The sequence below is a fragment of the Pogoniulus pusillus genome, chromosome 24 (genome assembly GCF_015220805.1).
Source record: "Pogoniulus pusillus isolate bPogPus1 chromosome 24, bPogPus1.pri, whole genome shotgun sequence".
Taxonomy (NCBI): Eukaryota; Metazoa; Chordata; class Aves; order Piciformes; family Lybiidae; genus Pogoniulus; species Pogoniulus pusillus.
This window is the reverse complement of record NC_087287.1, coordinates 14817742-14843869: the sequence shown is the minus strand read 5'-3', so window position 1 is coordinate 14843869 and position 26128 is coordinate 14817742. Positions and strand designations below refer to the sequence as shown.

The window sequence follows — 26128 nt, the reverse complement described above, 5'->3', positions numbered from 1 at the left end:
GGAGAAAGTCATCCTCTTTGTTTTGAATAGGTGAAGTAGGTGATCTGCTTTCTAGGCAATTATCCACACTATGATTTAAGATGTCCTTAAATAATCATAATTAAACAAACAACAAAAGAACCAAACCCAGAAGTTATCATAGAATCAACCAAGTGGAACAGATCTCCAAGATCCAACCTATCACCCATCCCTGTCCAGTCAACTAGACCACGCAGTCTTTCTCGTGAGCACTCATGCAGTCTTTTCTTGAGCACCTCGAGGGACATCAACTCCACCACCTCCCTGGGCAGCCCATTCCAATGCCAATCACTCTCTCTGTCAAGAACTTCCTCCTAACATCCAGCCTATACCTACCCTGGCACAACTTGAGACTGCATCCCCTTGTTCTCTTGCTGGTTGCCTGGTAGAAGAGACCAACTCCCACTTGGCTAAAACCTCCCTTCAGGTAGTTGTAGACAGCAATGGCGTCACCCCTGAGCTTCCTCCAGGCTGCACACCCCCATCTCCCTCAGCCTCTCCTCACAGGGCTATGCTCCAGGCACCTCACCAGCTTCATCACCCTTCTCTGGACATGTTCCAGTACCTCAACATCTCTCTTGAATTGAGGAGCCCAAAGCTGGACACAGTACTCAAGGTGTGGCCTGACCAGTGCTGAGTACAGGGGAAGAATAACCTCTCTTGTCCTGCTGGCCACACTGTTCCTGATGCAGGCCAGGATGCCACTGACTGCTGGGCACACTGCTGGCTCATATTTAGCCTGCTATCTATCAGCTGAGGTTGCGCAAGAGAATCAGTTCCTTCAGTTTCTTCAGACTATGGAACTTTTTCATGAAAGCATTTACTAGAGTGTCTTGACTTCCCGAGAATCTAGCTGCTGAACATCAAAGAGAGCCAAAGTTTATTTTGTCTTTAATGATAGTCTATTTGGATTCATGTTGTGAGTCCACTTTGTAAGGTAAGCATGGTTACTGCATTCCCTCTCTATTCATTCCATGATCCTACCTTTCTAGGCTGGTGAATCAAAGTGTCAAGCACTGGAGAGCTCCAAAGAGCGCAAGGTCAAGCCTTTGTGCCTATTATTACTAGGAGAGAATTGGTTTAACGTCATGTGCAACCTGTATTCAGTGGTGCCTACTACATTGGTATCTCAGACTTTTTCTATATAATAAGCAATAGAAAGAGGAGAGAATTTCTGCATTGTAGTCTGGTCATTGAGAGCAGATAAAGGAACAGATTTTATATTAAGATTAATTGCATAATTAGTAAACTTGACCCCAAAAGTATGAACTAAAGATACACAGATGCTTTTTGAAAAGAAGCTGTTAGTTTTTGTGACTCTCATAAGCAGTGTGTGACCAACCCCAGGCTGACTGCAGAACAGTCAAGCTTTTGGAAGGAGAGTTCCTCATCTCAGGTGCATGGCTGGCTGACATTTGTGTGATTTATCTCTGGTACCAGTTGATTGAATGGCAAAGTGGCAGTCTGCCAGTAGTTAATACCAGGCTTGTATGTGTACAGTCCTGCTCTTCACTTAATCTGGAAAGTTAATGTAGAGAAGATGCCATGTTAACATTTGCAGTAATGTGGTGTGCATGGTGAGCTTTCTTCCCACAGAAAAAAAGGAACTAATTTTGCCTTTATAGTAATAACTGAGCGAGTAAGTGTACCTACCTTTGTATTGCTTCAGGCAGTACTACTTGACTACTTCACCTTTGAGCCTTAGCTTCCTATGATCATGTTGCAATTGCAGAATCAAGTGGTAAGAAGAAGAATTCACTGTGATACTTCGGGCTGAGACCATTTACAGACACTGAGACGTCAAATCACATGGTGACTAGTCAAAAGGCAGCTGATGGTCTTGTAATAATTGTTTTTATTTCTTGTGAGAGACTGTCTGAATAAATTTGCTTCCCCCAGGGGTTTTCAGCCAAATAAAGGGAAGAAAGACTTTGTCATCAGAGATGCATGATTAATTTTATTGATTGGAATTGTAATTGGAAGTTCTTGCTAATGCTTTTCTCCTGTAGAGTAATGTCTTGAAAGAACACGTTTGTTTAGTATACAAAAACTATCTACATTTGGCAAGCGGTTTATTAGAGCTTGTAAATGAAATTCACATATACTTATTTCTGCAAAATCTTCATCTTCCAGATACAGCCTGAATTGCTGAGCACTTTTTTGGTCAGAAAAGAGCAATAGATTCATAGATCATTTCAGGAAGTACTCTTGCCCACAAAACAATGAATAAAATGGTATAGATGCCTGTGTGATAAAAAGACAGTTTGTTATATTCTTTGTGTAAATTCAAGTTGGTTTTGTGGAGTTAACATAGCTGTCAAACAACAGATACCTGTGATGTTCCCCATTGCTGTGCTTTTTGGACTGGTATTTAAGAACTATTTTGCTTTTCTCAAGTTAGGACCTTCTAAAGTGATCTGAATTTACCACTCCTAATTTCCATTGCAGAGTTGTATGTGAGCTCACAAGCTCCACTCTATCACATTTACCTGTGTAGTAGCAGGACCTGTTGGAATAGTTTACTCACTTAACTAAGAGTTTAGGATATCTTTCATCTTGGAAGAACAGGAGGTGATTACAGGATTCAGGCTGAGAGGTAGTACTTTGACAAGTAAAGAGACATCACATACTTTCAGGGGTTGGAATGTAATGCAGGGAAGCAAGTGTCATTAGTTTCCTGTCAGTACTGTCAGAGGAAATATGAAAACATCTCAAACAAATCAAACAACTTAATCATCTCAATTTATGTTTATACATGTTGGGTTCTTCTTAGTAAAAAAAATGTGATTCCCAGCATTTTTGGTAGCTAGGATTTTGATGGTATATACTATGAGTACATAAACTGTGGTCTTTAGGTGCTAGCTTCAGCCATCTGTCAGGTGTATAGTTGATGTGTGGTTGCTAAAGAAGGCTTTGGACACAGTTGAAGTTTTTGCCTATTAGACACATTTGAAGACTTTCCAAAGATTTGCTTTTATTTTACTAAGTCTCTCTATGGCCAAACAGCTACAGGTTTTGAGTAAAGTTCTTAAGAAATGGGAGTTACTTAACTGGTTAGTTATTAATAGAACTTGCAGAAAATTAAGACATATTTTCTTTGTGAGCTTTAGTTTATGATGACAAACCTTGGTCAAGTAATGCATTTGACATTTCTTTATTAGTGTACTCTATATCATAAAATCTTCAGAGAGACAAGGAGCTTTCTGGGTTAAATTGTGTGATCGACTGTGTAAAAACCAAAGGGCTGGCTGGAGGGTGAGACAATGCTGTTATAGAGAGCCTTACAAGTCACCTTGAACAGTCTTTTTGAGCAACTAAATACTGAGAATAAATTCTGTCATTTCATTGTACTGGAGCTCTTAACTTACATTCTGGGCATGTCAGTTCCCATCTTCTCTGTTTGTTATGTGGCCTTGTGGAACAAAAAACGTTTTACAATGACACTAATATTACAAGATGACAATCCTGGGAGCATCACTGCACACACCTAAATACGGACTCAAAATCCGAATAGGACTGAGTAGGATTGGTAAACTGGACCATAACATTGTGTGACTGAAACTGGTTTGCTGCTTACAAGTGATTGCCAAGTCCTGTGAATTTTTGCTGTCTCTTGAATCTGTAGTTTCAAAGAACTTACTTCGTGCACAGACTTTGGCAGCCATGCTGTGTGTTCTGTTGGGTAGTGATAGGACTGGGGGGAATGGATCCAAGCTAGAGAAGGGTAGATTTAGAGTAGATGTTAGGAAAAAGCTCTTCACCATGAGGGCAGTGAGACACTGAAACAGGTTGTCCAGAGAGATGATGGAAGCCCCATCCCTGGACGTCATAGAATCAGAATCAGTCGGTGTTGGAAGGGACCATAAGGATCATATAGTTCCAACCCCCCTGCCATGGGCAGGGTCACCCTCCCCGATCAGGCTGGCCAGAGCCCCATCCAGCTTGGCCTTAAAACACTTCCAGGGATAGGGCCTCAACCACCTCCCTGGGCAACCCATTCGAGGCTCTCACCACTCTCATGCTGAAGAACTTCCTCCTCGCATCCTGCCTGAATCTACCCATCTCCAGCTCCACTCCATTCCTCCTCGTCCTTTCACTCCCTGATATGCTGAAAAGTCTTGTTTTTAAGGCCAGGCTGGGTGGGGGTCTGAGCAGCCTGGTCTAGTGGAAGGTGCCCACGCTCATAGCTGGGGGGTTGGAACTAGATGATCCTTGACGTCCCTTCCAACCTTGACAATTCTGTTGATTCTGTACCGTCTCTTTTTTGTCGTTTTTGTTTTCCCACTTCTTAAGTCTTTTTCTAGCAATATAGTTCAGGCTGAAATGAAATAGTCATCTTGTGTATAAAAACAAAATACCCTCCCTGTTGTTTGAAAAGAATCTTTTGAATTTAAGTTAATTTAGATTTGTCAGTCATGACCTTTAGTCTGATTGTGATGATAAAAGAATTGTTTGTAACCGTATTTTGAATATTAAATTCAGAGGCTGAAGTGCTAACAAATGCACTGCCACAAGAGGTATGTGAGGACATGCGTGAAGAGTTACAGGCTGCTGTAAGCTGGCAGCATGTGCTGTTGTGTCGTGTTCTCCCTGAAGTTAGGCTTTTGAAAGTAGAGTACTCTGTTGGAATCCAAGTCTTTAAAATAGTTTCTTTTTCTCTTTGTCTTTTATAGAAGCTCCACCAAAGCCGGAAGAAAATCCTGCTGAAGCATTCACTGACTCCTCTCTCTTTGCTCACTGGGGCCAAGATCTTAGTCCTGAGAACAGACGAGTCGCGCTGAAGCAATTCCAGTATTACGGCTACAACGCTTACCTGAGTGATCGCCTGCCACTGGACAGGCCCCTGCCTGACCTCAGGCCTAACGGGTGAGTGTTGTGCTTAGTCATAGAGTCTGCTAGCTGTTTTCCTCTTGGAAGTGTTACACTGTGTGATCATGTGGAAGGCGGATTACGTACAGTGGCTGGAATGAATAGTTCCTATCAAATACCTGAAGGGTGTTGGTTTCAAATGTCTCCTGTAACACCGGAGTGCCCACATTAACTCCTGTTAAAATCCTACTAACTATCCATTAAAAGTTCCCCGAGATCACTTGGAAATTGCCTACAATTTATATTAGATAGCAAGTGTTTTATTTCTAGAAGGTTAAACATTTGATGTTGAATTTCAGTTTTATCCCAAGATCGGACTAAGATAGGAAGAAAATAAGAACTTGAAAGCCTAGAGCTGTCTGATAACAATCAAGAAGCAGATAAAGCTGTTCAGCTCTTGTGGTGAAATACGCTTTCAAGTCAGGTACCCTATACCAGCTGAAGGTCCATGGATTCTCCTGTAAACTGGGATGTTTTCTGCTGGGAAGCATGAGTGTCAGGCAGGGGAAATGCAACTACTGTTATTTCAGTGTCCTGGTGAGACGGATGGGACCAGGGGACTGAAAAACTATCAGTGCATTTGAGGCCTGTTCTGGTGGGAACATTCACAAAGACAGCTGATAACTTTCTTTCAGCCTTGGTGATACATCCAGTCCTTTGAAAAAAGAGCAGCCCTGGGGATGAGGAAATGGGTGGAGGGAGAACAGCTTTTCTTCAGTTAATTAAAAAAAACAACAATAACAAAAAACCAACCAACCAAACAAAAAAACCCAACAAACAACATGATGGGTCCTTACTGAATTTAACATACGATCTTATTCACCTGTTTTCACCAAATGTTTCCATAACTAAAGCAGTAAACTGTGCATTTTGTTATATATTAAGTGGTTTGGTATTAATGAAAACATATGAATGCCATCCCAGGAAGCAACTTTAAATATATCTATGCTGTATATTATTGTATAGTACATTTAAAAAATATTTAAGTTGTTGCTTTTGCTGAAATAACAACTTTAAGGAAATCAAAATCAATGTAATTTTATTTGTATTTTGGTTAAATAATTTTAACACTGCTGGTAGCAACAATCTCTTTTTTTTAATCAAAAACTAATTTAGAGGGAAAATACATTTTCTTTAACTAATAAGACATCAATGACAGAATGTTTCTGTTCTTGTATTTCTTTTGAAATGACTCCTGAATGATTTCAATCTAATTTTTTTATAACTATAGGTTTTAAAAATCAAAAAGACAGAGAAAGTGAATGTTATGGTAGCTGAAAGAAATATATCAATACTGGGATTCTGAAAGAAACTCCAGTTGGAAATTAATCATAATAATAATAATTTCTATCTCATTATTGATCCTTAATTAACTTCCCTGTCAGAAGCATGTTAGACATTACAATATGGAAGTGTGAATATAAAAGCATGGCTTAGTAATGGTAGCTCCTAAACAGTAGTAAGAGGGGAAGGGGGGAAGTCTTCCTGAGAATCATAGAAGCATAGTATTTGAGTATTCAGGAGCAAGCAGGTAATCTGACACCAAAATGCAGTAAATTCTGATACTGAGAGAAATGAAGTGTGTTGTCAGGTAGTATGTCAACTGTTTGCTGTATCTGTGGCACCCTGTGGAGAAGTGCTGCAGGATATTCTGAAAGTCACATTGCTGAATACAGAATTCCTCCTCCTGATATACAAATTCTCATTTGTGTGAGAGCAAACATGTGGATATCGTGGGAAAATAACCTACTCTGTGAAAGTGTGCTTTCCATTATAATAATCAATTTTATGATTTCTAGCACCTATTTTTAAAGCTCATTGCATTAGTCCTTTCCAGAGTCTGCATAAATGTATTTAAATTATCTGTAGGCAGATACTGGGCTCAAGCAGCATAACATGAGAGCCAAGGACAGCTTGGTCTGAGAAGAGCACACAGCAAGTGGCATGGAGACTGAGTTAATCAAATTTGCTGGTCCTCAGTTGTGGTATTCCTGTTCTGACTAGAAAAGCATGAAAGTGTATGTATGTCAGAGGTATGACAATAGGTCTGGACAGAGTTAGCCTAACCAAGCTCATTTACCTGGATTTGGCAGTGGTTCTGACAGAGTCATTGTGACACTGGAATCCCAGCAAAGGCTTGTGGGCAGGTAGTTAAAGGAATGAAATTGATATAGATGTGTCTAGGCTTGGTTATGGTCTATCATCTGCATTCATAACCTGTCCTATGGAGTATAGGAAGTAAGGAAAGACAACAGATAGACATAAAACTGAAATCTAATGTAACTCACATATGAATTCATATATGATTTGAGACTGAGAGAATTAAGTGATCTGCCAAAAATGTATGGTGTTAGTCCCTTTTAAGTCATACTGGTATGACTCAGCTTTGGCCTTCTTTCTGACTGCAGTGCTCCAAGAATTCATATCAAAATAACTTAGCAGAGAAGCTAAGCATTTCTTTGCAAGGTTCTGCAGTGAGAAGGATCACTCCATATATGTAGTAACCCTGTGTTACAGCCCCTGAACTCCAGCTTCTCTGGAAGAAAAAGACTATCAGTCAGATGGAAACATCTAGTAGATTGCAGCTGGACTTAGGCTGTGGCATTCGTCACATTTTGTAGTGGCACCGTCTGTCACGTTTTTGGCACCGCAGTATGGTTTCTGACTCTCTATACAGACATGAGCCTCATGTTGTGTGCTAAAATATTTGGAATTTGATTCTCTTTCACTGTGAATATTTGGACTGCATAGTGAATTCCCCAGAACAGTCCAAAATCATCTGTTACAATCCAGAGTGTAGTAAGTACCTCCCCTCGATATCCCAGCATGCTGAAGTAATTGTCACATCCTGATGTAGGCTCTGGTTCTGCAGTGTCTCTTAGACTGTACAAGCACTATTGTGGAGTATTACTCTATTTATTTCCTACTCCTGAAATCAGGTGCTCTGCTGTTTACTGGCCTTATCTATATCTGTTAGCTTGTAACATATCTGCATCACAAAGTAACAAATAGCCAGTTGTTTTAATGATCTTAGAAGCAGGAATGGTATAATACTTCCAGGTTTGCTGTAATTCTCCTGTGCTCATATAGGCAGATAGCTATGTAGAATTCTTGTCATGTTCACCCAAAAATGAATTTTATTGAGATCATCAACTCCCAACTTATTCTTCTTACTGCTGTACTCAGAGAAAGATCTTGGGGTTAAGTGTCAAGAAAAAAATGTACTTTTATCGTTTAATTTTATGCACCTGAATAGCTATTATTGAAAGGAATGCAGAATCAATCTGTTACAATTAAATCTATGCTGTAAGATGCTTAGCAGACCAAAAACTGCTCACTCTTGTGCTACAGTCTTGGAATCTATCTATTTATCAAGTTCCCTTAGTACAATTTTTTTCTTGCTTTTTAAAAGTCAGTGCTGGGAGAAAAAAGTTAGCCATGTTTGCTTATAGGTGCATGATATACCTCTGCATTCAGATTCCTCACACAACTATACACCTGCCTTTGTTTCCTTGAATTAGATGACCACAAAGAAAGATTTTTAGATTTGCTGCAGAAGTAATATCTTACCAACTGTTGTTCTGTAAAATAGATTGTAATCCTCAGAGATTAGGCAAAAAAAACACTTTTAATATGTTACTCAGTGCTAGACCATTAGTGTAATTCAGTTAACACTTAAAATACTGACAATAGTAAAGGAAAAAAGTGGTCACAAAGTGAAATTATAAGTGTAAATAATTGAGTAGCACTCTATTCCTTTGCCAGAGTTTCAGTGCTCTTTATTTCAGTTATGTGAGAATGGGGTTGGGTTTTCTCCTCCCATACATCTTAAACTTCCATGTGCCATTTTCTCTGATGAAATGTCAACAGATCTTGAAGAAAGTACAGTTCTATTTCTGCTTCTGCTTCTGAGAAATTTTTAGTCTGCTGGAGCTAAAACTCCCTCCCACATATGTTCTTAAAACAATAATTTTACCTCAAATATTTTAGTAATATGCTTTCTTGCATCCTGTGTCTAAAAAACCCCCATGGAACAGATGACATAATTTAGAGATTAAAACAGAATACATGTTCTCTTCCCATTTTTGGCTGCAGTATTCATGTAACTCTTGATGAAAGGCTCTCAAAAATTGCAGATTTTTTTTTTCATTATTCCATAAAAGAATTTTTGTTATTTTAAACTTAAAATAATTTCCATTATTTTTGCATATTTGTGGAAGGTGTCAGAGATAAGTCATTAGTATAGGAAATCATTCTTGTGCTCTTCTTAAGACATAGTTTTGCTGGACTAATTTTAATGTGACTAAATTGTCTTCTTGCAATGCATGTATTCTAGAGGAATATAGTTTTCTCGTGGGCAAATATTTGAAAGAAGATTCATAATGTATGCTGTCCTCCATTTACCAGAGTTGTGCCTGAAATAGAACACTGGGAGTTTCTCTAAATTTCTTGTAACCATGACAACTGTTACTTTAGTGTTATTAGCTCAGTGTAATTTAGTGGAGTAGTTTGCTAGAGGTAATTTTTTTATCTAGATGGGACTGATACTTGTTATTGTAATTCTAAATATTATTTAGAATTTATATTTTAAAATCACTTAGTCGCAAGGCAGAAATATGCTCTATACTTTGTGGGTTTGATTTTTAGGGAGAGCCTTACTTTGCAGAGGGCAGGTTAGGGGTCTTATCTGAGGCAGAGCTGTCATCCGAAGTTGTACACTGCTGGTTGCCATGCAACTGTTAAATTCGTAGGGTTTAGTGGATCTAAGATTTTGATCCATACAATTCCCTTCCTTTTCCCCCCATCAGCATGTTTAAACATATATACATGCGCTTTTTCTCTCTAGTTATTTCTTGTTCATCCTTGGAACTATGGAATTTTATTTCTTATAAAACTTGGCATAAAGAAGATGATGGATATACTTGTGAAACTCCACAAGTGCTTTGTATTCTGTGCAGAATCTGAGGTGTGTGGGTTTAAGTCTGATTCGTTTAAATAGAAGAAGTAGGTAGTTTTTACTGTCATCATCTGATATGAAATACAATGTAAGGAAGGTTAAAATAAAAATAAAAAAAAAAACCACAAAAATAAGTGAAAGTAAAGGTGTTAAATGAGTCTGGATTTAAGAAAGTAAACAGAAACTCAATTTAGGAATGTGCCCTCCCTGAAAATGAAACCATTTGAAAAGATTAAAGAAACTAGACACAACAGAAACTTTAATTCAGGAACTTTAATCAATTCTCTTGTATCCTATGTAGTTATCTTTGAGTGTATGGTGAAGCAAAGAGGGAGTCAAATGACGTTCTGTGGTAAAGGGTTGGACTTGATGATCTGTGAGGTCTCTTCCAACCCTGATGATACTGTGATTAAACACATTACTCATCTGCACAAGGTGCTAGACAATGGAAAAATCTTGTCCAGTGTGCTCTAATTTGAAAAGATGTAAATGAATGCAGGTAGGAAAAACAATGCAAACTACTTCCTTTTTATGGATGGAAGACATGTCAGAAGAAGAAATTCCACTTGGCTGTTTTCACTCTATGTGTGGATTTATGGTAGGGCTGCAATGCTTTAGGGGCTGATTTTATAATCTGGAAAGTTTTTTTATTGTAGTTTGTCACTATAATTTGCAATTGCTTACAAAAGTGTATTTTACATATATCTCAATCTTCGTTTAATTGACAGAGGAGGAAAAAACCAGTTTTTAAGGAAGCAACTTTGAACTATTTTCAGTGCATTTTTGCTGCCATCTAAAATAGTTCCCCAAATCATTGTGTTGCTACGTGACATACCTTATGTTTTTGCTAGAGTTTCATTTTTGTCTCATTTGTACCTTGGTATGGCTGAAGATAACAAATAATACTGTGCCTAAGCTAGACAGCTGAAAGATTGGCTGCAGCTTTGTTTACTGGACCATTTTATTTCTCTATGCATTTTGACTGCAAGTGAAACAGTAAAATAACAGTCTTTGTAGATTCTTTACAGGCTCATACTAAAAACTGATTCACAGTTCATTTGAAGCCCAATTTTCAAAACTTGGATAAGATTTCAATTATTCCATCAAAGAGAAATGTGCTGTCTTTATAAAGGTGTACAGGAGACTAGCGTTTTGTTAGTAATTTCTCATTGTGCCTGTACAGATGTGTACATCTAATTAGCATACAAGAGATTACATCCACAAAATGATAGTATCCAGACTGCATATGAAACTTGATTTTTTTTTTTTTAACCATTGCAGAGTGACATGCACATGCACACACCACATGCAGTAAACAGGTCTGTTCTGCAAGAAGCATGCTCTGTAATGGTCTTACCATCTGTTGGAAAACTGTGCGGGTTAGTATTTTAAAACTAGTGTGATCATAAGTACAGGAGCCTTCCAGACACTTTGAGCCTGAAATATACCTATTGAAAATCCACTTAACCCTGGGAGAACCTAAATCCACATTTACCAAAGAATCACCTCAAGTTTGACACTGTTGAGCTCAAGTCAGTTTGTGCCTGCTTCACCTGCTCAGTCATCTAGGCAGTGTTTTTAAGCAGTGCTCTTAGAGATTGTTCACCACAGAAGATGACCTTTCTTTAATCACAGAAAGTTAAGAGTTGGAAGGGATCTCTAGAAATCACTGTCTAACTCCCCTGCCAGAGCAGGGTCACCTTAGGGCAGGCCACACAGGAATGCATCCGGGCGGAGACTGCACAACTCCAGTGCTCCAGTGCTCGGTCACCCTCACAATGAAGTGTCTCCTTGCGTTGAGGTGGAACCTCCTGTGTTCCAGCTTGTACCCACTGTTCCTTGTCCTATCACTAAAAAGGGACTGATACCTTCATCTTGACAGCTACCCCTCAGGTATTTATAGGTGCTGATAAGATCCTCTCTCAGCCTTTTCAAGACTAAACATCCTCAGATCAGTCTTTCTTCACAGGAGGAATGTGTAAGTTCTGCAATCATCCTTCTAGCTGTCCATTGGACTCTCCAGAAGATGAATGATTTCAGAGGTTAAAATGCTTACTCTAAGGTACAGGAGGCACGTGTGGAGAATTCTCTTTTCTCCTTAATATTCAAAGCTTTATGTGTGTCTATAGAGTTGCAACTGTTTACCCTAGAGAAGAAAAAGCTCTAGGAGTATGTGATCAATGTATATAAATATCTGAAAGAAGGATGCGAAAAGGATGGAGCCAGGCATTTTCACTAGTGTTTAGTGACAGTACCAGAGGCAATGGGGACAAGCTGAAATGCAGAAGACTCTATCAGAATATCTGCAAACACTTTTTTAAGCACAAGTTGCATAAAGAGGTTGTAGAGTCTCAGTCCGTGGAGACACCCAAAAACTGTCTGGCTAGGATCCTGGGCAGCTGTTTCTAGCTGACTGTGCTTGAACAGGGGTTTGGACAGGATGACTTCCAGACATCAATTCCAGCCTCAGTCGTTCAGTGATTATGTATTGCTTCCCAGTAAGGTGCCCTGATTTGCAGGCTTTGTGAAGGTGCCCTTTTTCCTTCAGGCAAAGCAGCACTTCTTAAATGAGAACAATAAATAGTAGTTTGCAAAAGAAAGAGGAAAGTGATCACAAGAGTTACTGTGGCAGTATAGCTCTGGTAAGACTAAAACTGTTAGCATTTCTTTTTCTGCTTTACATGTCTGTATAATTCCTTCACATGGTGACAGAGAAGAGTACTTGAAGTATTTAATAACGTGTATAGTGTGATTTCCCTCAGTTTTAAACAAAGGAATGAAATGGGAACATTGATTGAGCAGCTGAATTTTGGTCATTATATGTGTCTCAGTGGTTTTGAAAGTCCTGTGTCCTGCACACTAACTCTTCAGAAGCTTTAAAAACATACATGGAAATTCATCATCTGAATTGAATTTAAACTGTGTGCAACATCCAGCATATAGAGAGGAATGCTCTTGCAGTGCTTCTCTGTATTTACTGACTACCTTATAAGCATTAAATAGTAGGGGTTGGAAGGGACTACAGAGGTTAAAATACACAATAACTAAACAAACAACAACAATAAACCTGTTTTTCTCTAAACTGCAGAACAAACTTAGTAAAGGAGTGTAGCTGTTTAGGACTGAGGACCAGAAGACAGAAAAGATATTTACTCCTTTTGGGGAGTAAAAATGAAAATACTGCACACTGGTGGGAAGTCTAAAGGGAGAATCTGTTTACAAGTACACATATACGGAAGGCATTCAGGCTGAATGAATACGTTCCCGAACTAGGCCCAGTCTATGGGGCTAAAACCTTCTAGAACCCTCCACCCTATCCAACCTCAGCAGGCCTGAGCGTAGGCCGAAACTGCCCTCCCCGGCTCAGGCCTGCAAGGCCTCGGCAGGCCTCATGACGCAGCTCAAATTGGCTGCCGGCTGGAAGCTGCTGCCCCACACAGAGCAGGAGCTGAGCAGAGACGCTGCTCTTGCTGAGCAGAGAGTGAAGGGAGGAGAAGAGAGACACCAGCTAGGTACTGCTTTATCGACTGTGCTACTGGGCAGTGGATTAAAATAACAGTGTTAGAGTATCCTGGGATGTCGAGGTCCCTCCCTTGGGACTCTATAATCTCTTATTTTTGAAGGACTGTCTGTGGTCTTCTTAAAGGCACCTGGGCCATACCACCACAGGTAGTAATATTCGAGACTCATTTAAAAATTCTGAATCCATCCATACCTTTTTATGCTGAATATTGGCTGTAAGTAATACTTTCCACAGCTTTCAGGAGTTCCTGGGTGTAGTAAATCAAGGCATCTTGAGAGAGGATAGCCACTGCAGTGTTCTCAGGATGCAGAGAAGTTAACATCAAGCATTTCCATATACAGACCTTATCTAGAAATGATGCCTGGGTCAACCTGTAGCTTTGAATTTAGTCTAGTAAATAGTTTCATATCTGAGGAAAAAATAGTTAATTGTTCAGAAAGGTTGCATTAAAATATTAAAAGTTTCAGAGAAAAGTAGTTAATTACTTTTACTTAATTAACTTGTGGCCTTATTAAAAAGACAAGCATTTTGCTTACAGTTTAAAACAGATAAATCGATAAACAGGCTTTCTACTCCTCATAACATTGCTAAATTTGAATACATTTTGAAATGAAGGAGGGGAAAATACAGTAAAACACTAAGGAACTTTGAAGTTGTGGGCAATACTTCTACACTGCTTTTTGCATAAGCAAATTGCAATGTGTTTCGGTTTTTATTTTCAATAAAAGCAAAGGAAAATCCATCAGGTTATTCCTCACTTTGACTGAACCTCTTGACCGAGCCCATTTTTCTGGCTGTACTTTCTGTTTTAACTTTTATAGCACGGTGTTTTTGAAGCCGGCTCTTTCATTGTGTCATTGTTCATCAGAGAGGGTAGCCTCTAATTTTGTATGAGACAGATGATAGGTTCTGTAGTAAAAATAATTCATGTGAATATTAAGAATATGCTTTTTAAAGGAAGAAGCTGACTTGTTTGCACAGACAGATTCAGGAGACTGTTTTGAATAATCCATTTTTTTTTAGATAGCAATTCATCAGGCTCTTGCCTGTATGTGCTCTGAGCAGCTATGAGGACTTTCTGTCCTGTGTCTGCACATGTTCTCTTATGATTCTTAAATCCAGAAATAGATTTCTCTTAAACAGCTTGTGCTGGCATTGTGACTCCTAAGAATTAAAATTCTTATTTATATGTTTAACCCTATTTTTTTCAGGTGCAGAAACCTCACATTTCCTGACAGCCTTCCTGAGGTCAGCATTGTATTCATATTTGTTAATGAAGCGCTCTCAGTGATTCTGCGCTCCGTTCATTCAGCCATTGACCGGACTCCTGCTCACCTTCTCAAAGAGATTATTTTAGTTGACGATAACAGTAATAATGGTAAGAGGGTTTGGTTATTTTTTTTTCTCTTTTTCTTCCTCCTACTTCTGAGGTGGGATCATACATGAGAACCCTTGAACTCAGGCTCTCACTCATCCCACTGGCGTTTCTGATGTTGTCAGTGTACTTTCTCCCTTCATCTCGCAGTCTGGCTGGGCTGTCTTCAAATACGCACAAGCAGGGCATGTTAAAAAGATGTACAAAGATAGGATGCTGCTTGTATATGTTTAAAGTGTCTTGTAAGGCAAATTTCAAGAGTAATGATAGATTAGAGGTTGAAGAGGTTTTACTCCTGGTACTTCAGAGTGCTTTCAAGATTATATGCTTTCTGAGCTCTTCCTGTTTCAGTTGTGTGATTGCATGTGCATGCTTACTTTCTATTTTGTGTAATACAGCTTTCTGTGTTTCTTAGACATCTGCTTTATATTTCCAGTCCTCCTCCCTTCATTGACACATTTACCTTGCTGTTTTTTTGCTGGATGTACTCAAATTTTGCTGTCCATGGCTCAGAAGACTTGAGGATTTTAATAAGCACAGAATGCTGAACTTGAAAAAAGATTGTGCTCTACTGAGGGGTAAATTCTGAACTCCTAAAATACAAGGAGAATATGAGTTTATCCCATTGAAGGAGAATGCTGAACAAAGAGTTTCTCTTCTCCTTGCCATCATTACAGCTGTTTGTGATCCTTGTAGCTAGACTTGTGACTTGCTGCTAATCGTAAATATATCTCAAATCTATAGAGAAAAATGAGTAAATTCCACATCCCAGGCAGTGCGCTTCCATCATCTCCTCTTGTGCTGACTATCAATGAAGGAAAAGTAAAATCCTGAGTCTTTGTGTGGAAAACAGAACAATTTGATGTAGGCTTACGTCAAGTCTAATTCCATTCCCAATGAATAATACTATGTTTAGAGTTACCTGAGGCTGACCAAGCTTTTTTTTTTTAATAATGTGGGTAAATTGGTATGTAGTACTTACCAGTTGCAGTTCTTAGTTGCTGGCACAATTTGCATTGTAGCAATACAATGAAGTAAATGAACAATCACACAAAATAGTAAACAATTAACACACATGATTCAGAAACATCTTGTGGTCTGAGGTAGGCTTTTGGTTTGCTTCAGTGTGTACTTCAGTCATTTCACATGTCGTTTTACTTATGTACTCTGAGTGGCCTTAATATTTGCCCATTCTCATGCAATATGTGGCAGTTGGATAGGAAAAAAAAATTGAAATACAGCTTTGACTCAGCAGTCAAAGAGCCCAAAGACTTGGGCTCTGAAATGTCTTTGTAGAAATTAGCATCTGCATCCTTCAAACAGGCACAGTTAATGTGATACTGGAAGCTCAATGAATCTGAATGGCTGTTGGTACTGCAAGGCCTGAGGCCTCTGGACACAGATGAAATGGTCACAAAACAGCCACAGAAGAATAAAAATCATGTGGCTGAAAGAAGTGGTTTCTAGAGTTTGAGTCTGATTTCCTGTAATTTACAGGCAATTATTCCAGTGGGCACATTGCAGAGGAATGTCAGAAGCATCAGCACTTCTGAGAGCCTGTCATCACTGTGACGAGCTCACTAACAAATACGCTTTGCACTGTGCTCTGTGGGCTTGTCAAAAGCATTCTTTTTCATTACTACTTAACTGGAATAGATAAGAAATCACAGGAACCACTTAATCTTTCAGGAAGATGTGTTCAGCCACATTTTTTCTAAGTACCAATATTGGTACTGTACAGTATCATTTTTTTATGGCTGTCCATGCCTGTTATTCAGGCTTGCCTTTCTCCCTCCAATGCCTTCCTGGCCCTAAACAGAGGACACAAATTGAGAGGAAGGTAACCTTTGGTTTGGCTATCTTGGCTTGATGTTACCTGTCACTCTATACAAAATCACACTGTTCAGTGTAATACTTACTCTCTTAGAAAAATTCAACTCTCTCTATGATTTTCTCCTCCTCCTCTAAGCTATTCTCTGGCATCTCTTCCCTGCAGTTGTAAACCAGATTCCTACAGACCTCTTTATGACATAATGTATGCCGAAGATGTGGTAACAGGCATTCATTTGAAGAGGATGGATGTTTGGTAGGAAAGGGAGCGACTGTAAAAATGATTTATGAGCTTTTCTATTATTAGTTTAAGTCCTGAAATATTTACTTTACAATTTACTTTTGCTTTTACAATATTCTATTTTCATTTTTCCCTCCCTTCTAGCACTGCTGAAACAAATCCTTTATATTTAGTGTCATTCTGTGTTTTTCCTTAGCAGCTCTTTAGCTTGCAAGTGTTGCTGCTTGTAAGATAAGTGGGTTACTCTGGGTTTCCCTGTAATGTTACCTAGGGGGACAAAAGCTTGCTTTGTGATCCCATCAGGCTTCAGACTCCGCTTTTTGCAGGACCTGTCAGAATCCTAATTATAGGCAGTGTGTTTACTCTCAGGCTTTTACCAGAGATGGCAACTTTTTAAACTCAGTGTAAGACTTTTTTTTTCTGCCATGGATTTCACAGGCAAGAAACAGCTCCATGGGAAGTGACTAGAAAGAAAATGTGCAAAAAGAGATCAGGCAGAGTGCAAATGAGCACAGTTTTTATTTGGAGTCTCTGGCACTATATGACCAGATTCATTTAGTATAACGTTTCAAAATAAAAGCAGATGCAATGTTTGTCATTAAAGCAGGGCATCAAAATTTCTTTATTCTGAGGAGAAATAAAATGCTAACAGTTACTGCAGTGGGCTAAACTCTGAAGCTGGATTCATCCCTAATTTCATTAGGTGTTTCAGAAAGGAGTAGTGGAAGAATTACTTGCTTTTTTAAATTCCAGGAGGCTGCTTTCAGAAACTATCTATTCAATTATATGGAGGAAGTTTGTACATTTGTCTGGAACAATACAAGCTATAGTATTTTATTTCATGCACTTCAGGGTATGTCAAGCAAATTATTTATGACTTTCTTTAAACATCAGTGCAGTTTTTCAAGTTCCCAGTTACATTTCAGGAGACTTCAATTAATCTTTGTGAAGTTTTCCTGTTTTAAATAAGCGTTTCAAGTTAGGAAACTGTGAAAATGCCAGTGTGTGCCATTTAAAAACAGAAAATAGATTTAACAGGTCTCAGAATTTTGAGCCTTTATTTAAATAAAAGCATTTGCATGTCTTGATGTGTGTGTTTCACTATACTGTCTTCTTCAGGGGAATTCTCATAAGCATGACATTGAAATGGTTCATATATGTTGTTAGGTATGTTAGTATTACCATTTAATTTAACTACAGATTTTTTAAAAGGCCATTTCAGTGATGGCCTGCATACCGTATAATGAGAACAAAAGATGTATTAGAAAAAACAACTATCAGTGTTAGTCATTTGAGTCTCAGTCACATTGGTGTGAATTAGAGCAACTGCTCTCATTTCAGCTGTTCTGCAGTTCTAACTGCTGTCGAATCAGAATCTTGCTTTTTCTCTTCAGGAGTTCTCTGTGCTTTTTGGAGATAATATACTCATTAGTTTATAACTTGGCAATAAAATAATTTATCCAGAGTTTATTCAGAATTTTCAGCACTGCCTGAGCTGCAGGCTACTGGAGTAGAGTTTTACTCACAATCTGGCTTGTTGCATCCTGCCCTCTGGGACAGGGTAGTGACCTTCAGTGCCACTGGAGTACTGTCTTGGCTTTTGAGTCTCCCTGCTGACATTGAGCCCTGCTGTATTACAGAGCCCCTTTTAAAGATACTTTGAGATAATTTGAAGTCTGTCTAGAAAACCTCATGGTAAGCCATGATGTGTTCAACTTCACAAGAAGGTAGTGTGTGTTAATTTGTCCAGAGTATACCTTACATAATTTTATATTACAGCAATTATTATAATACTCTATGATTTTTTAAAAGTTATTAACAAGTGTTGCAATAGAGGCTCAGATTTCAGAAAGTTTTTTTTTTTATTTAAATCATTACTTATTAATGAAGTGCTCTAACATGTTCATCTTAACAACTCTCACTTTGTCCTGAGGTTTCCATGAACACAGCTGTTGAATTGCAGTATTAATGCTGGATATCACAGGATGCTAATTTTATCACTTGCAGAGTTGAAGGGAATTAATACAGTTTTAGAAAATGAGTCACATGCAACTGTATCTCCTTTGAGAGATTTGCAACATTGTCCTCAAAACACTGAATAAAAAGCCTACTTTTGAAAAGCATCCAGAACTTTTCATTAGAAAGGTATAGTTCTTCTTTGGCTATTTTTAAGAGATATGCAGGAATAAAAAAAGAGTTTGTGTTTTGTTTTTTTGTTTCTTTACAAAAGCAATGACGAATATACCTCAAAAGTATTGTTCACACGTATGCTAGGTTTCATATTACAGTGTAATTTGAAGATGACTTACACATAGACCAGTGTGCTAGTTTGAAGCAAGCCGCAGAGTTTAGCAGGAGCCTCAGGAGCACAGGCAGGTACCTGGTTGGTGCATTGCTCTGGTCTGGTTTTGTTTTCTTGGCATTTAGTTGGTTAAAAGGTCAAATTGTTGCTTATTTTATTGATGTAGTTTTTAAGAAGGCTAAAGTTAAGCTTTCAAACATGTTCTGGTTACTGAACCTCTACTATTTACCATCCAGGTAGCTTGTGCTAAATGTTTGTCCCAGTTTTTCAGAGTTCCACCCCCCATGGCTTTTAGGGTGGTTTTCAACAAACCATTGTAGCGTTCAATCTTCCCTGAAGCTGGTGCATAGTAGGGTATGTGATAGATCCATTCAATACCATGCTCTTTGGCCCAGTTTTTCACAAGATTGTTCTTGAAATGAGTACCATTGTCTGACTCAATTCTCTCTGGAGTTCCATGTCTCCACAAGATCTGTCCCTCCAAACCAACAATAGTGTTACGTGCAGTAGCATGTGGAACTGGATAGGTTTCCAACCATCCAGTGCTGGCTTCTACCATCGTTAGCACATACTGCTTGCCAGATCGAGATCTAGGTAAAGTGATGTAGTCAATCTGCCAGGCTTCACCATACTTGTACTTTGACCATCTCTCACCATACCATAAGGGTTTGATTCGCTTAGCCTGCTTAATAGCAGCACAAATGTCACAGTCATAGATGACTTGGGTGATAGCGTCCATGGACAAGTCAATTGACCTATCGCGAGCCCATCGGTATGTTCCATCTCTGCCTTGATGTCCAGATGAGTCATGGGCCCACCGAGCTAAGAACAGCTCACCTCGGTGTTTCCAATCAAGGTCAATGTCAAGTTCAGAGTTGGTATCAACTTGAGCAATCTTAGCAGCTTGGTCTGCCTTCTGGTTATGTTGATGTTCCTCAGTTGCTCTGCTCTTAGGCATGTGTGCATCTACGTGCCGCACCTTCACAGGAGTTCTCTCCAGCCGTGCATCAATGTCCTGCCATAGATCAGCACACCAAATAGGCTTTCCTTTCCTCTGCCAACCATTCTTCTTCCAGTCCTTCAGCCAACCCCATAGAGCATTGGCTACCATCCACGAGTCGGTGTAGACCAGACAGCTCCAAATGTTGATTTTGATTAAGTTTCCTAGGAAAAACAATAGGCCTTTCTGTCCTTCTGTTTGACTTCTTGTTCTTCTTTGAATGTCAGCAAAATTCAAAGACAACTATGAACATTTGAAATCAAGGGGAAAAAATATTTTATTTAAACCTGCATTCACCTCTGGGCCATGGTTTCTGCATTGTGAAGACCTTGTTTTATCTGCCTAGGTTCCTTAACCTCAGAAGAGGAGGCTGAGGGGAGACCTTGTTGTCCAGTACCTGAAAGGAGGCTGTAGCTTAGTGGACATTGGTCTTTTCTCCATAAGAACAAGTGTTAAGATGAGAGAAAATGGCCTGAAGTTGCACCATGGAAGGTTTAGATTGGATTTTAGAAGAAAAAAATTCACTGAAAGGGTTCTCAAACACTGGAACAGGCTCCCCAGGGAGGTTAGGACTAGACTTGGTAGAGTTAGGTAATGTTTTTTTCCAATCACAGTGATTCTATGTTTAGTTGAATGCTGAAATCATTATTGCATAGTATTTACACAAGCAAGCTGTCAGCAGTGTTGGCAGGAATTGACATGAAAGAAGTGTGTAATGGTCTTGAGGAATCAGACGCTGAAAACGTGTATGCATAGACTGGGAAATCTGTATAGTATAGATCTAAAACAATATTAACTGCTCTTGCAAACTGTGTGTTTTACTTCCATGGTAACATTTAGCACTGAAACTTGGATAAATGAAAACAGTCTTTGAGTATATGTTTTTACTGTTACATGTTCTGTGCTGACACTGGGACTGCGATGAGGTGTATCTTGGCTTGTGCGTCAGCTACTGTGGATGCATCTGAAAATATGTAAGGAGAAAATAACCAGAAGTGAAACATAGTCCACTGGCCATCTGTTTCAGCAGTCAGCAGAACTTAGCAGAATGAGGAATATTGTGCTTATTGTGTGCGTGAGAGTAGAGCATATGAATGCTTTGGTTCATGTCCCAGCAGTGCCTGGCCATGCAGCTTGAACCTCTTGTGGAAAGAATTAATAATCACTAATGTGAAAGGGCTATGAGATTTTTTTGTAAGACAGCAGATCCCTAAGATGATGTCCTAGAAAGAACATAGACTGTTCTCTCCTCTTGCTAGCATTTAAAAATAATTGTATTCCTTGAAATCAGTGTTTCTAACTCACCCAAATCTCAGCTTCATGCTTTGACAGACTCAAATGTTGACTTGCCTTCAGTCAGACATGGGGCAGGGATAGCATCCCTTGCTGGAGGCAAGACTGAATCTTGTAGCATTGTAATTATAGTTGTGTGAAAGCTGTTTGATAACCATTGTGCAGTTTGCCTTGTTTTGCAATGGGAACTGTCACATTGTTTTTTATAATTGATATGGAAGGTCCTTAGTCAGAGTTTTCTGAAAGGTTAAGAAAGCTGCAGTGCTGTGAGAGTGAGGTGGAGCTGTGCAGCTGAGCATAGCTCTTCCAGTGAATCCCAGAGAACTTGCACTTCTGTTGGACCTTTGTGGAAGTGTTTGCTCAGCAAGTGTTAGTACTGATAGAGGTTCCTTGCAAAAAGGACAGTTATTTTCATCGTCTGCACTGTGTTGTAGTTCAGTCTGCATGTATAGTTGGAAAAGCAAAATTTCAGTGTGTATGCAAGCTGATAGCATAACTTCTGTCCACGTCAAGGGTCAGCAATGGGAAGCAGAGCTTTTATTGCAGTCTCCTGACATCAGAGTTTTTGATTCAAACGTTCATCTGCTATGAACTGAATCTTCCTTAGCCAGCAGCTGTTGAACGTTAATGTATATGGTCATCTTTCATTCCATCCACAAGGTAGTTTAACTCTTTCAGTCCTAATATGCTCACAGTGTTGCAGTCTGATGAATATCTTATGTCATATTCAGTACAGCAAGTCCAAGAGGACAGAGCTGCCACTTCTAAAACCAGTATTTGCTGTACTGGCAGTTCAATGTAAGCAGCAGGATATAGAAAGATTTTTTATATGCAACTCCAAACCTTATCACTAGATAATTCCTCCCCCCCCCCAATACAACAAGCACATTGCCATTAAACTAAGCTTTAGAATTGGAATAATGATGTGTCTGATTTCAGTGTGGGAGGAACTAATTTAAGTGTCATCTCAGTGGCGACTACATGCCATATTTAATCCTAATGGAAAGTAGAAAAGTGGAATATCTTAACTACAATATAGGAAATGCTGGAAACTGGAGGAGCTAGGGAATAAAATCTAGAGATAATTTTAGCTGCAGTTTTATAGCATTTTTGCTTTTTTTTTTCTTATAACAAATAAAACCAAAAGCAATAAAGAATTCACCCATGTTCATGTGAATGCTGGTGGCATCCTGAGAATGTCAGCATATTTATGTACATTCTGTATTCATCCACTTAGTACCATCACTGTGATTTTAGACGTAAAAAATTATTGAAAAAAAATCTTCTCCCCCCCCAATGTTTTTCCCTCTCCTACACTTGTGGGGTTATTTTGCCTTCAAGAATGCTTGAACTGTTTCAGTGGATAATGTTCTCTAACACCTCTCACTACATTTAAGTAGCAGCTGTATGTGTAAATCTGGTGCAGTGACAAAAAGTCGTGTAGAACTTGTGAAAGAAGTGCCAATATCTGTTGTGAGTAAAGTGACTCTGGTTTGGTCAGATTATTTCCTTTTGATGTCTTTTCCTGTGAAGTATCCAGAGATCTTTTGCATCCAGTAGAATATGTTTGAGATAGTCTAGTAATGTAAGCTGTTAAGAGCCTGAATGATTTTTTAAAGGCTTTACTTCTCCATCCTTATCAAGGGAGTGGTACTTAAAACTGCAAAAGTTTGACAGGGAGTGAAGAAAATACTTTGTAGTATTAGGCAAAGGACTTAAAAGATTGTGTCCTACATAAACTAAGAAATAACGAATTGGCTTTTAAATGACCTTTATTAAAATTTACCTTTTTTTCCCTCACCCAAGCATACTTTTCTTTAAAAGATTAATTAATAAAAAGGTGATTTTCATAATAAATGTGTTTTGCTTAAACTGGTGGTAAAACTTACTTCAAGGTGGATCATTTCAAATAATTCTGCTTCTTTGTGATAGAACCTGGAAATTTTTAAGATGCTGAAAGATCCAAGACATAAGAGATTTGACTAAGGCAGCATTTAACAATGCCTGAATGCATCACCAAATGACAGAAATCAGGCCTGTGCATAGGCATTCCTGGATGTTTAAAGATATTTGTGGAACACACTCTAAAGTTCAAGTACAGAACCTTTTATCAGAGGATATTCTCATTGTGAAAAAGTAAATAATTACTGCTGACCTTTCTTTGGAATGCTTTCTCTGTAGATCTGCTTGGCATTTAATTTTTGAAATTGTTCTCCCAGTGTATGGGATGACCAAATTCGAAGTTACTTGACTTAACTTTCTCACTGTTTGTTATTCGTGAGGACCTTATTCAAATGGTGTTCTTTCTTTTTGCACTGGAAAAGTAATGTATTGGAAGTATTATGCTTCAGTGAGGCTTTGGGGAAGATTTATTTAAAACTTTATGGAAAGTATTCTTAAAATAGACATAAGAGCTGAAATTTCTGTTTGTGATGATGGAATTAACATGGGAAAAGTGAAGACTTAGAGGTTAAGGCTGTGAGCAAGTGAACATTGCTGCTTGCTTTTCTTACACAGTTAATTTGGAGAAGTTGTTCTGTTTTTCTTGGGTCTCCATAACCATAACCAGAGTTTTTGTTAGCACCACTTACTGGAAGTCTGGTTTGAGAGTCCAAGTAGAGAGAAATATAGATGCATATAGAAAGAAACAGACTTTATATACTTAAAACTCACCCTTCATGTTCTGTATGGTTTTCACAAATGTCTAGATGGCTGCTGTTTTTTTCAGTAAGTTCTGCAATCTTGCTCATCTGGCAGGTAAAGACCTCTGACTGGGGAACCTGCATGGATCTGTATTCTCCATTAGCCTCCTGTCACATCTCTGTGGCATTTTGCTGTGGAATTTGCAAATCAATGAATGTTGTTGTTTGGGTTTTTTTTAATATCTACTATTATTTTCCACTCAAGTGTAATCTGAGAGGAATGGTAGATGCTCCAGAGCTTTCTCAGATATTTTTGATGCAAACTCAAAGGACATTTTGCCTTTCATTAAATTTAACAGAGTCTGTCTCCACTGCAGTGTAAACTTTCCAATAGATGATTTAGAGTCATGATGAATGCTAAATAATAAGGCAGCATGAGTCATTGTTTTTGTTTGGCGGCATATAAAGTCTTGATGGAATTGCTAAGTGTTCAGCTCTCTCAAGATAGTTGGCTGTCTGCATTGTTCCATTGCTTCTGACACACTCCTTTTGCCCAGTGCCCAGCTAATCATTGTTAATGTTTCAAAAGCTGCCATCTCCTGTTTGACGAAGTCTTTTCAAGCAGTACACATACCAGCAGCTTTTTATACAGTAGAAATTATTGGGAAAAAATAAAGTTAAAAATAAAAGACATTTATATGGCTAAATACATTCTCTATCAGTTTTAGATGCTATGGAATGATTGTTCCTCCTGACCTTAGAGATGTTAGGTCAGTATTGAAGTTCATTATTAAAGGAAACAGTTTTTCCAAAATGGATGTAACTGGAACCTCTGTGATCCTCAGAAGTTTCAACTCCTTGGAGCACCCATCTGAGGGTCTGGCTTACAGAGACTACCAGAGAATGAATAGAAAACTAAGTCTTAGTCACTTGCAGAGCTATATAATTCTAACTACATGCTCAGCGTAGATTAGCCATGTACAATATTTGTTCTTCTTAGCACTCTTGTAATAAGGCTCAAAAATTAGGAAGTCAGAGGTCTTTTAAAATACCTGAAAAGAAAAACCTTAGGGGATGTGAGTTAATAAAGTGGCCTATTAAACTAACCTTCATTTTATGGCCCTGAACTAGGAACACTGAAAGAAATGACTTAGTTACAGCAAAATGGGAAAAAAAGGGTCTAATCAGTTTTCTTTATAAAGGAAAGTGCCCTGGAAAAATATGCCTGTTGTGTCAGAATATATCAGACTGAGTTTAATCAACCATGGATTACTGTGCAATAGCTCAATCAACTTTAGGTCAGGCCGAAAGGAAGTAGAGGAATTATTTAGTAGGACTGTAAGAGAAAGATATATGTTCAGAAGTTCATTTGGCTTCCTGAGACTGGATTATCAAAGTTTTTGAAGTAACATGAGAAACAGCAGTGTGTGATTTATCTTTCTCACACAGGATCTTATGCAGGGACTTATCCCTGATATATGGCAAAACATATTCCACAAATAGCATTAATTTGTGTGGTCCTGCACTTTACAGTTCATAGAGGGTATTTTCTTGACAAATGCAAAGCTTTTTCAAATGGACTAACTTTGCTACACTGCTGACTTCCCTTGGTGCAGTAGTGGGATGATTCATCTGGTGCAGAACAATGGTCACTTAGTTTATACCAGATACAGCCTGAGTGAGCAAATTTGTATGCCGGAGATGGATTTTGTTTCAAATAGGTTTCAGTCTACAGACTGAAGCTTCAAGCACAGCAGGTTGCTTTGGCTATCGGAGCCAAGTTTTCTGCTGGCTTAACTTGCCCTAGCTACCTATTTCCAGTTGAACTAAATGGATTTCTGATTCTGGATTTTTTTTAAGGTTCCTATCAGTGTAAAAACTGTGTTTCTGTCTGTGCTATGTGTACCCATTACAGTAGAAATTCTTGTGATTTATATAACTGGCTGTGATAGAGGAAAGGTGTTTTCTCTGGTTTTATATTATGTATTTGAACTTTGATACTGCTTTCAGTGTCATGTAGTTACCTGTGTAATCAGTTGTCTGTTCAGTAATTCCCTGACTAAAAAAAGCCCATAAAA

General features: G+C 38.6%; 1 protein-coding gene across 7 annotated transcripts in view; it reads left to right on the top strand.

Moving 5' to 3' along the window:
• Positions 1-26128, top strand: part of GALNT18 (polypeptide N-acetylgalactosaminyltransferase 18) — a 181033-nt gene that overhangs the window by 80492 nt on the left and 74413 nt on the right. For all 7 annotated transcript variants that reach the window (XM_064163746.1, XM_064163744.1, XM_064163743.1 and 4 more), the window contains exons 3-4: positions 4692-4884; positions 14579-14745. In XM_064163746.1, the coding sequence (XP_064019816.1) occupies positions 4692-4884; positions 14579-14745 (360 nt within the window). The remainder of the gene's footprint in view (positions 1-4691; positions 4885-14578; positions 14746-26128) is intronic.